Source organism: Charadrius vociferus, unplaced genomic scaffold (genome assembly GCF_000708025.1).
Source record: "Charadrius vociferus isolate BGI_N301 unplaced genomic scaffold, ASM70802v2 scaffold423, whole genome shotgun sequence".
Taxonomy (NCBI): Eukaryota; Metazoa; Chordata; class Aves; order Charadriiformes; family Charadriidae; genus Charadrius; species Charadrius vociferus.
Genome location: NW_009648149.1, coordinates 1,186,239 through 1,198,869, shown reverse-complemented (window position 1 = coordinate 1,198,869; position 12,631 = coordinate 1,186,239). Strand labels below are relative to the sequence as shown.

The 12,631-nt window shown below is 40.7% G+C and overlaps 1 protein-coding gene across 1 annotated transcript in view; it reads right to left on the bottom strand.

Moving 5' to 3' along the window:
• Positions 1–1,394: 1,394 nt before the first annotated feature.
• ZRANB2 (zinc finger, RAN-binding domain containing 2) overlaps positions 1,395–12,631 on the bottom strand; it is a 71,060-nt gene continuing 59,823 nt past the window's right edge. Inside the window, exons 3-11 of the mRNA XM_009883990.1 lie at positions 12,358–12,410; positions 12,112–12,220; positions 10,719–10,801; positions 8,603–8,679; positions 7,614–7,751; positions 6,574–6,746; positions 4,268–4,354; positions 2,212–2,376; positions 1,395–1,713 (exon numbers count right to left, since the gene is read on the bottom strand). Coding sequence (XP_009882292.1) covers positions 1,650–1,713; positions 2,212–2,376; positions 4,268–4,354; positions 6,574–6,746; positions 7,614–7,751; positions 8,603–8,679; positions 10,719–10,801; positions 12,112–12,220; positions 12,358–12,410 — 949 coding nt within the window. The 3' untranslated portion in view covers positions 1,395–1,649. The remainder of the gene's footprint in view (positions 1,714–2,211; positions 2,377–4,267; positions 4,355–6,573; positions 6,747–7,613; positions 7,752–8,602; positions 8,680–10,718; positions 10,802–12,111; positions 12,221–12,357; positions 12,411–12,631) is intronic.

Below are 12,631 nucleotides of genomic sequence, written 5' to 3'. Positions count from 1 at the left end.
AAGTACAGCAACAATTTTAATACAAAGCACAAGAAAAAAACCAAAGGCTAACAACATAGCATCTATTAGATCTGGTTTTTACAATTTAGTAGTTGGACTCAGAAGTCGTCAGAGGCACAGTTACAAGACTAACCTGCTCTTGTGCAATCTACACACATTTAGCATTGAAATTAGATATAAAAGAAAGCATTAAAGAAGAAACTGCAGAGCATTTTTTTTTTCTGCAAAAAGATTATCAAAATATTTCTACACCAAAAACATTTTGCTTATATACCAGTCCAAAAGAAGTGTCTTAAAAAAAAAAAAAAAAAAGGAAAGCAGAATGTAGTTGTTAAATTTTGCTCCGTTTGTTTGGTTTTTGTGCAGTTCATTTAAAAAAAGCAGTGGTCAAATATGGAAGTTTTACTACTGAAATCAATACAGATATATTGCTGTTTGCTTGCTTAAAAAGAAGACATTTTCCTTAACATACTTACCTTGTGATGGCACTGAAGATACTTAAACCTTTCTTAACCAAACGGAGCTCAAGAGAGACCAAGTTTTAGTGTGACATTGCTAGTGAAACAGATTCAATACAGCATTTTAAGCCATAAATTACGTTTACGGGAAAAAGAATGATTGATGAAGAACACATTTAAGATGTCAGAACTTTCTACGCAGTTTATTAATTTTCATTTTTAAATATAAATAAAATTCAGATACCTTGAGAATTTTAGTCAGCCCCAAACGAATTCTACAGGTGGCCTGCAGAAGCTTCACTTGATTCCAGGAAGCTAATTCCATATTCCTCCATCTCAAGAGTAGTTCCTAAGTGACGCTTTGCTAAGGAAGGATCGCAGGGTCCGGGATCCACGCACGTGAAAACACTGTAGCCAGCACCCACTGCAGAAAGGGCGCTTTGCTGGCTGCAGCAAATCATTTCTACAGTGACGGGCACTCGAGGAACGGAGAGGAGAGTGCCCAACGTCTCAAACAGCCTCGCTTCGAAGGAATGAAGTCTAATTCGCTCTCTACAGATTCCTATGATGGACTGGGTACTTCACAGCTATGTTGCACTGAGCACAGCTAAAGAGAAAGAGGGGGATCCATCTATACTTTTACTTCAACACAGAAAAATAAAATAAAAAAAAAAACTAATTAGACCTACGTACACACTACTGTCATCCACCGGGTAATGCCAGCCCTACAGCTACACTCATCTTTCGTGGTCCCATAGGAGCTACATCAAACGAGCTCAGGAGTTGGATGCAGAAAGCTCATGGGCTCTATATTCCTCAGACAGGTCTTCGTAATTGCCACGCGAAGCGCAGAGTTGTATTAGATGGGATCCAACCTGTGCCTGCTCGCACATGTAAGAGCGCCATGCATTGAGTAACTGAGTCTTTCAAAATAATATCCCCCCCTTACTCAAATAATAAAACTTCACACCTCCTCTGGGGAGTTTATGGCTTAAAATGCTACCTCACTTTTTGTTTGATGAATGAACAAAGCTGCAGTTTTCCAGAAAGCAAGGACAGACATGCACCTCTACTAGCAGATTTAGCACTTCTGACCAAGTAAGACACCAACTTCTTAAAAATGTCTCATGCACTGACTGGATTTTTTTTTTGTTGTTTTTGTTTTGTTTTTTAAATGTGAGCTTTAATACATTATTTCTTTTTAGAACTTGTACGGGAACCAGAATGGGAAGATCCAGATGATGATCTGCGGCGTCTGTAAGATATAAACGGAGAAAGCATGCAAAGAAATAAGTTGAAATTAATTTTAGCATCCACTTTGAGTAGTCTGTATCATATAATAGCTGGAAGCCAAGTATATCTGATAGGGGCCTTACAGGATTATAGAAATAACTTTAAACACTTTAAGCTCATGAATGTGAATTTAACAGTAAAAATGTAAGTTTAACACTGAAAGTAGAATATAATTTCTAAACGCAGTATTTACTTATGAAAACAAATCAATAATGTTCAGGTTAACACAGGTCTTTCTATGGAATGTACTTCTAGCAGGAGGAAGTTTCATTGCAGGGGCGGTGGGAAACAATTACAGAGGTTTTAATAGGAAGTAATAGCAGGGGAAGTGAGAAAACTACTTTTAATATCAGAATAACTGATCAGATTCCATTCTTTCCCAGTGACCTCAGTCCTTAAAAAAAAAAATAATAAATCACACATTTAAATACACCCATTCTTATTCTACATAAACCCAAACCTTTCGGGTGACCGTGATCTCGATCGTCTTTTTTTGCGATCACCAGATGAAGAAGATCTAGAACGACTTCGCTTCTTGCTTCTCTCGGGGGAAGATGATGAACGAGAGCTTGAGTAAGATCTTTTTCTTGGGGTGGAAGACCCCCTGTAGGACCTGGAGCTGGATCTTTATTGATTAAGAAATAAATCAGATTTAATTCTGGTATAATAGAGAAAGAACAAAGAAAGAACAAAAAGAGACAGTTTTCACGCACGCTCACTATTCTATGTACATCCGTGTTTTATCAAATAAATTTGTGGATGCTTTAATACTTACTCCTTAGTTATCTGCCAATAGAGACTTCTACTGCCGTGGTAGTTCTTTTAATAAATTTTGCTAAATAGTGTTTCTTGATATACAGACCACCAATGGTTTGGAAACCTCTTTCCAGCATTCACCAGAATGACGCGCTTTGACAAGGACGCGATGGGAGACTGGGACAGGCAGCAGCCTATATGAGGACCTTCCTCAGTAGTTAAATTCACAAAGCAGAATGGCTTAAAACCCACAGGTTAATGGATATTTCACACTGGAAAGTTGTAAAGTAGTGTTCATCTTACTAGTAAAAAACTTCAGAAGGTGTATTTACAAATCTCAGATTTGGGTAGAGAGTAAAACCTTCCACAGCCAAAATATTTTAAAAAACCCTCTTAGAATAGAGCCATTTTGGCATTTAAAAAAAAAAAAATTAACCAGCTTGACTTACAGGCACTCAAAAATCACACTGGTTATCTTAAAAAAAAACCCCAACAAAACAAACAAAAAAAAACAACCAAAAAAAACCCACCAGAAAAAAAAACATTTGTGGAAAAAGTAATAGAGCTGGAAAGTCCTAAACTGCAACTCCGCTCAAAAATCACACTGGTTATCTTAAAAAAAAACCCCAACAAAACAAACAAAAAAAAACAACCAAAAAAAACCCACCAGAAAAAAAAACATTTGTGGAAAAAGTAATAGAGCTGGAAAGTCCTAAACTGCAACTCCGAAATTATACAAAACCGCCTAACGGGATCTTTTTCAGTAAGCTGGCTATTTAAAAGGACCCCACCATCACAGTGTACACTGTTGGTAAAATATCGGCAGGGTTCTCACTGTAGATAACAAAGCAGCCCTATTTCACACAAGCTAACAGGCTGAGGACACTCGGTGGATGCCGTGGGGCACACACAAATAACCCCGCTGAGCCGACCAGCCGCTCCAGCACCCGGGGGGGCACAGGCACCTGTTTTCTCACCCTCAAAAGCAGGGATGCCATCTCGCGCTGACCCTCACGTGATAGCCCACAGCGTGCTTCTGCCACCAAAGGGGGGTGCCACCACTCGCACACTTGGTGTTCCTGACTCAAACTTCCTTATTTACAGTTTTTAAGACTCTCTGGGTGCATGGAGATGGGACAGTTCCTCATGCCACGGCAAAAAGACAGTCCTGCCAAGAGGATGCCTGTGCCGGGACACCCCAAGGAACTCAGACCGTTTTGTTACTCTTCCCCACACAGTTCAGTAACTGCTACACAGAAAACATCAGCGACCTCCAACTCCTGTCAGCTTCTCACATGGTTCACTACCAACATTTTTAGGCATTCCCTCCCCGTTTATAAAGGTAATGGCAGCACTATCTAGTGGAAGTTAGATACGTTATCGCTAAAGACAAAACCAGAAGTATAGCATATTTTCTAATGTTCTTCCACATCAATTAGCCAAAGTGGAAACAGCAAAACCAGCAAAAATTACTGAAGTAAGTAAACATGCATTCAAATCCTTCTTCCTTCAAAGTGAAGATCTGTGGCGTCCACTCGTCTAGCTTAGATCAGACTTAAACTCTTCAACCAAAACCTCGCATTCCCAAGAAATACATCGGTAGTGGCAACAGCCTCATGCATAGGCCCCAGGAATTCTGACTTCCAAGATAAAAATGAGTTCATGCTTTTTGACTGGCATAATTTTATGAGGAAATCAACAAGCGGTTGGTTCTTCTGCCCTTTTTTCTCTCTGCAAGGAGAGAGTGCTACCTCATTCACCTTGATTTCGACCCACGAGATCTAGAGTGTTCTCTGGAACTGGAACGAGATCTTGATCTGGAACTGGAAGAACTTCTTGAATGGGACCTGAAACAACATGGAAGATTTTTTTCCAGTGCCTGACTTGTATTTAGCAGAATAACTGCCACTGTTAGCAGCAGAGACAACGATGCATCAATCCAATTTGGCCTAGAGTCACTAAAGAAGTGACAATTTCCTCTTACTCCCCCAGTATCACCACAGTACAATTTAAAACAGAAACGTTATCATGGTAAGACGGTGCATTAAAAAATTTATGAAGTCAGCTTTTTATTACATTGCCTCAAACAAAGCACAAAAACTAAACAGGACTGCAGTTATTTGGCAAAATGAAACAACTGCATATCTACTAACTATTTCATGAACTCAATGCCTTAACTTTTAATTTGTGCCTTAACTTGAAAACCATCAGTTTCTTTGAAAAGCAGAGTAGGTACGAGGATTAGGACTAGTTAGCTCAAATTTTCCCCAAGTCAGCTCTCACAAGCTTTTTGTAAGCAGTTTTCAAGTATTTGTAAAGATTTTCTTCTGCATTAAAAATTTAGTAGCAGTTAATTCTTGGCTAAAATACAGACATATCTAACACTACTTGTTCCTAGTCAAAATTATTTTCAAATTTTTCATGTTGATGGATTTTCTTTAAAGCACAAAGCACAAGAGATATGTGAAAATGGTAGCGGACTTGCAGTAACTGTTGTAAAAAGAAGGCATTGCAATCAAATTCTAATAATCTTTTCAAGAAAAATATAATATATGTGCTGTCAGTCTCCCAGTTTATATTGTTGCCATGTCTTTTTCATTTTGCTGTGCAAAACAAAAGCAGTATGAACACATGCTAACTAGAAAATACATTTAAACCTTTTGAAAAAACACAAGGAAGTATCCGCAAATGGCAACTGATATTTCCAATGAATTATCTGTAGCTAGAAGCAAAAAGTGCAACAGAAAGTTGAAAGATCCCTAGCAAGTTTCAGTTATGACAAGCTACTTTTTAATATTTGTGAATTAAGGAATAAAGTTACGACCAGATGAAGTTCTTCTGTCTTCTTGGACCTTCCCACCCCTAAACCCAAGAACTGCGCTCAAACGCAGCCCACGCTGGCTGCGTGCTACCCTCCCACAGGACAATACAGCCACTTCCTCGAGGAGCTCGCCCCACGCCTCACTTCATTTACAAAAATTGCTGACAGCCGCTCAGCTTAGACACTACTAGTCACTTAGTGCTCCTCCTCGGAACCACGCGGCAAACACCCGTCTCACGACGGCCTCTGACGGAGCGGAGGGGCTGACAATAGGCGGTGTGAAGAACGTGATTTCACATACAAGAGGCAGCATGAAAAAAAGCATGATAGCGATGTGGAGAAAGACAAAACAGAGACGGTGGCTGACACCTGGTTAGTATGAGGGTCTGAAGAATCTGGGCAGTGATCACAGTGGTGAGAGCAGAGGAGCGCAGTTACACAGTCAGGAAGATGAGAAGAAACTCGAACGCTATGTATGTGAGCTTTATGTATAACCCCATGAGCTAGTACCGATTTGAGGCCTTAATCCTATCAGTATCATCCTTGTATTAGTTGTAAGGCAGCTAAAAAGCCACAACACGATTTACATCGTATGATTACAAAACATGTATTGAATTGTTCACATATTAATGAATTTAAATAATAACGTGAGATCTTAAATCTACCTAGTAGACTTTTTTTTGCAGTCCCATGACCAATATAAACCTTTAGCATTACTCTGACAACACTGCCACCGTACTTGAAGCTTTGTTGCTTGCCAAATTAAGTTCAAGTTTCTTGCCTTTATTTCCAGGATATTTTCCATTCTGTCCTTTCACTGAACCTGTCTGGACTGCACCATCGCTGCCCTCTCCTGCCACTTCCTCCCACTTGAACACCACCACCCTTCTGCCTCTGTCCGACAGCTCTACCCAACGTTGCTAAAGACAGTTCACCCACTGAATCACATATGGCCAACAAGCCTAAAAATAAAATTGAAAGTAAGTTATACTTTTAAATGTATTTGAAGGATTCAAATGGAACATCGACTTAAATTTACTAAAACAAGCAACAAGACACATGAAGCCTCCCTGCTGAGGATCCACAGAAGGTCAGACCAGAACATAATCTACCTGCGTAAATTCTGTACATAAAATTGTTAACATTATTAAACTAAAACTGTAAGGCAATCAAGAAAAAAAAGTAAATAAAGAAGTTAGATACTGACATTTTGCCTGGCGTTACCCTTGACCTGTACCCGTTTACCTGGACCTAGACCTTGAGCTTGAATGAGAGGATGAGCGCGATGAAGATCGTGAGTGGGAAGATCGAGACTTAGAACGACTGCGCCTATTGGATTTCTTTTTCTTATTAGTGTCTTCTTCTTCACTGGCATCGAGATTATATTTTGAAAGGTCGGCATCATCTTCATCCTCATCCTGAAAAAACACAGATATACAAAACTCCCTAAGAAATACTCAGATCGTTGTCTTCTGTTAGTGTTTTTTACTTATTCTATGGTTTATTTTGTGCTATTTTTCCAACCTTTGAAAATACTTTTGTTTGTGCACTTAATGAGATCCCAAAATTTTAAGAGTAAAGAGTGAAAATTTGCGTTTCAAAGCAAACTATTAAAAAGCCCGCAAAAAACCCATCTGAAGTCCTATTTTTTGTTAGTCAATGAAATCTATGAAAATACAGACATTAATTTTTACCAGTTACTTTAAATGAGTGCCTGGAAGAATTTTCAGACTCAAAATCTGTAACGATAGCATAATTCTGCAGAGACATGTTTCATATGCAGAACTGGGGGACTGCTGTGTTAAAAGTAAGCATATATGTATGTCCCTGCAGGACAGCTGTCCAAAGATGTGGACAATCCAGTATGTGATGATCATGTATTTCAGAAAAGATGAAAAAAATCTCAGAATATTTTATTCCATTTAATAAAAAATAAAACTGGCGTGGTTTTAAAAGGCTAAGGATAAAATTCAAGAACACTCCATTTATATGGTAACCACAAAGGTCCCAAATAAAGATCTCAAAATTTTTTATTCTGATCTCAGATAAGCTTTTAATTTTTTGTGGTTTAAAAAAAATTACACATCTTCGAACGCAGGTATTTAGAACAAAACAGCTTGTGTGCATACTTTACAGAAGCTGTAGGCACGATTATTCTGATAGCTACTCCTCTACATGGCGCTACAGACAGCTAAAAATACAGACCAAACCTTATCTACTAATACTAAACAGCACTGTAGTAATAGTTAAAAAATAATTGCTGGAAAAAAAGCAAAACACGCTACCTCATCCAATTTGTATTTGGAGAGATCTTCATCCTCATCCTCCTCATCTTCCCCTTCAGATTCCTTATCTTCTACTTCCTTCAGGATAGATGCAGGACCAACCGGCTTCCCTCTATACTTTTTCTTTTTGCGTCCAAACTAAGAAATTTTATTCTATTAGAATGCGATTTAATCAAAAGTGATTTCCAACTGCATTTTTTTGATAAAACTTCTATGACAAAATAAATATACATCAATTTCAACTAAGGTATTGCTTAAAGGGAAGAGGAAGTATCATGAAACATCAGTTAGCAACAAGAAACTTTCTGAAGAGGTGCTTGTCTTAGATACAATTAGTGCCCACAGACAAGATTAATGGAGATCTGAATTTAACAAAAGAGCATTTTGCATTTGTGTCTATGGGATACCTTTATAAAACAGCGTTGAACATCTGGCTGAAAATAAATGCATACCCTGAAGCCAGCTCTGGAAGAAGTTTAACCAACTCGGCTTGTACCAGTGTCCTGGGGTCAGCCGGGAGAGTTAATTTTTATCCTAATAGCGGCTGTGGTTTGGATTTAGTATGAGAATAATGTTGATAGCAACAACTGAAACAATATGTGTTCGTAATACTTATATTAAGTCAGGGACTTTTTCAGCTTCCCGTAGAAACAGAGAGGGAGCTCAGACAGGACAGGCTGGCCCAAGGAATACTCCGTACCATGGATGCCACGCTCGGTATATAAATGGGGCTGGCCGGGGGCAGGAATCCATGACACAGGCTGAATTTGAACTCATTCTTATTTTTTCACCCCCCAAAAGACAAAACAGATCTATTCCCTTTCAGTTCAAAACCTTCACACTTGAGCGTCTGACAGAGAGATGCATCACGATGATCACATTTCTGACTAGCACTTTTCCCCGTAAGGAAATCAAACGCGAAAGTATGTATCCTGAACACAGACCACACAATACCCGTCTTCCAGAGTAATACGTGTACCTAAACTTACCTCATCATACTCTCCATCTGATTCTTCACGTTCTATATATTCAACATTCTCTCGTTCATTAAATCCTCCTCCGTATCCTTTAAAAAGAGGTAAAACAAGACAAATTCTTGAGCTGCACCAAATTTGGCTACGTTAAGCACAAAGATTAGAATAAACTTTCACAGAGGTTCTGGAAGCCTTCAATGGATTTATCAATATATGCCAAAATCATGGAATCACAGAATGGTTTGGGTTGGAAGGGATCATCCAGTGCCCCCCCCTGCCCTGGGCAGGGCCACCTCCCCCCAGCCCAGGTTGCTCCAAGCCCCGTCCAACCTGGCCTTGAACACCTCCAGGGATGGGGCAGCCACAGCTTCTCGGGGCAACCTGCCCCAGGGGATAACCACCCGCTCAGCCAACAATTTCTTCCTCATATCTCATCTAAATCTTCCCTCTTCCAGTTTGAAGCCATTCCCCCTCATCCCATCACTCCATGCCCTTGTCAAGAGTCCCTCCCCAGCTCTCCTGGAGCCCCTTTAGGCACTGGAAGGGGCTCTGAGGTCTCCCCTTTTTCGCCTTCTCTTCTCCAGGCTGAACCCCCCCAACTCTCCCAGCCTGTCCTCCCAGCAGAGGGGCTCCAGCCCTCCCAGCATCTCCGGGGCCTCCTCTGGCCCCGCTCCAACAGCTCCGTGTCCTTCTGCTGGTGGGGGCCCCAGCTGCGATCTCAAGAGGAACATGAATTGTTCCCACACATGCTTATTAAATATAGTTCCTCAGAAACCCAATTGAGAAAATGGATTAAGACACACAAACAACACAGAAGCAATAATGTTTAAAAGAATGAGAAAAAAAAATAAATCAGGATTATCGCATAACCCTGCTGACTAAAGAGCTTCCCAGAGGAGCTGCGGTGGGGCTGCAGTGCCCATCAACTGCCTTGGTGTGGATAAACACAAGAATGTCTCCAAGGGACGAGACCAAAGGCTCCTGTCCTCGAAGATCAAAATCGCACCTCTGAGAGCTGCCAGCAGCCAGCTCAGGACACGAGGGCGGGGGGCAGCACGGGCTACCCGCTCTCCCAGCTGCTGCTGCGGCTGCAGCGCCTTTGCCCCAGCCGGGTCCTGCGTGCACGCAGCCTCCTCGGTGGCGCCTGGGCATGCTGCTCTGCTCCCGCACCCCAATTACGTGACATAAACTTTTATATATATCCTCAGGGAGCAAGAGGAATAAAATAGGAATAAAACAGAACTGTACAACTGCCAAGATTTGCCTTAAGAATCTTTCTTTTCCTTTTTATCCTGTGAGTGGAAAACTCAAACGGCTCATTTGCATTTCAGCTAACTTCGTAATTTACTGCAAGCGCGTGCAACATGCTGTGTCCTGCACATGACTGCAAATCCACTCTGAAGGACACCAGAACTTGAAAAATTAATTAAATATTAAAGATATGTAATTATATGGAACATAATTACATATTATTCTTTAACAGTCTTACAGTATTAAATAAGAATACTAAAAATATTGGTTTTCCTTTTGAATAATAAGCTCTGTGCTCTTCCCCATGCTTCTCTTTTTATATGCATTAATGTTACACGCTACGCATTAAATTCTCTGCCTGATCCCATTTGCAGTGGTAACAGTATAAATAGTTACGACCGCAGTGTAAGGATATCCTCTGTTCCAGTTACCACTGGGCTCATTCTTAATGCAGGAGGAACTTAAAATGCGTCACAGTGAGGCCAAACCTCATTAAGAGATAACAGTCTAATCTATACAGCCTTCAAACACTGTTCTTGTGACTGCTGGGTCCTCTGCAGACACACACTCTATATACACTAGACCTTTGGGAGTTTAATAAAATGTTGCAGTACTCCTTCCAAACATCTTAGTATCAAAATCAAATATAGTGGCAGTTTAAGCTGAATATTTGTTGACTTTCCAAATGAAACCATCACATACTTTACGCCCTACTAAAAGTAATCAAGTCTAAGAACCTACAGATTTATTTACACATGGAAAATCACTCAACTTTGCTAGTTCTGCTGTGAAAACAGTCCCTTTAGTTAAATTACCCTGTGATTTATAAAAAGAAGTTGTCTTACAGTAATTTGAGTATTTTAAACTATATACATCTTACCTGTTCTTTCCTCCAATTTAGCGTACTTTGGAGTGTTACACATATTACATTCTGATCTTCTGGCCCAGTTCACATTACCACACCTTCAGAGGCAAAAAAGAACAAAACAGAAATAAGAAACATTTTATTTCAAATCATAAAGCTTAAGTGCTGAGGCAAGACTTAAAAAAAAAAAAAAATCATAAAAACGTATTTGCCAAGTTTTAGCAGTGACCTGCAGTCAGTAGTACCACACATTTAACTCCAAGGCCAACAGTCAGCAAGACACAAAGAACTGCAAGAGCGTCTGTGGGTACTTCACCAGCGTGAGGGCAATGGGAAGACGACCACGCTGGGCAAATCCAGGGGAAAGAAGTAAAATTAACAGGCAGGAAGGCAGACAGAAGCAAGACTACATAAAAAGTGTTAAAATTCCACATTACTCGCCACTAGTGGCATTGACACTTCAGAGGAGTTAACGAAGAAGCTCATGATACGGGAATAATGCTCACGATCAGCCACTGCCATCCACCCATGCACAGCTGCAGCTGTACGCTTCCGTTACTGCCTTTCTGTCTTACAACGTCCTAAAAGGCCACTCATACTTCACCCCTCCCTAACACTACCATCGGGGTGCTGCGCAGGCCCAGAGAGCAGAGGAGGAGGCCCGTAAGACACAGCCCAGCTATGAATTTGGAAAGTCACGACAATCCTGAATTGTGCCGTCATGTGGGTTCCCTCACCGGGACCCACGGCGCTGCCTGGGAAACCTGCCCGCCTCGCGCTGCAGGACAGCGCGAATGGAAACCCAACAGGCCGAACACAGCTAAGTTCCGACAGTAAAAAATAAAACCATCCAGCTTTCACTGGTCAGACAGCCTACTCAACCAGCAAAGACTGGAATCCTTAAAAGTACTCCAGAAAAATCTGAAAGCAGCTTTCAAAAATCAAAGCATTTTACTGAAGCAGTCCTTTTCTAATTTAGATCTCAATATTCCCAATTGATGGCTTGGAGAAACATCTGAGAATTTAAGTAAGTGCTAAACTTTGCTCATTAAACATTTAGCGAATGTTAACACTAAAATACCACATTGCAATGAAGGTGTTACTTCCACCTACGTGTTTCTTCCAAGCTTCAGAAGTGTCGCAGCTTATCAAAGAAAAAAACCAAACTTTTACCTTTCTACTCTTGATTTATTAATCTTTTTTCCAGGCATGTTAATTAAGTAAATGCTGTCCAGAAAATGAAAATGAATGCACCCCTCACAGCACAACACTACTAGTGAAATAGCTGCGAGTTTTGAGGGCTCTTCTCTCATCAGTACAAGTAAATTTATACTGACAAAATTAAGCATCGTATTGTAGAGGCGTTGTGTGGCTGTAAGAGAACACGGTATTTTTCAAAAGGGCATACGTTTTACACTGCCAGTCGTTAGCACTGAAGAGGCCACGACTCTTTTCAGCAAGAGTCTTTCCTATTTCAGTCCCTCCGGCTTTCATCATTTTGGCCTCTGTCGTTTTTTCTGGAAAAGAAAAGAAAACAAAACAAACAGTTCTCAAACATCTTGCTTTACGATCAATTAAAGGGGTTTAATACTCTTTTATTTTAAAAAGACAGAAATGGACGAGAAGAAAATGATGTCTCATCTCAGATACGCACCTCTTCCACATCTGTTACAGCTGGTTCTTCTAGCAAAGTTAACGTTCCCACACCTGAAAATAAAAGCAGAAAGAGAAGACGCTGGTTAACTGAACGCTGGGGGAAACGCACACACACGAGATTTGATGAAAAACGCCTTTCAATTTCCAAGGGAATTTGTTCCGAATTACACCACCAAGTTTCTCAGGCCGTGCCCGGCCCCGGGGCGGGCTGGTGGCGGACCGGCCGCCCGATGGGGGTCGGGAGCCGTCAGGGAAGCTCGCCCCGGCCCGGC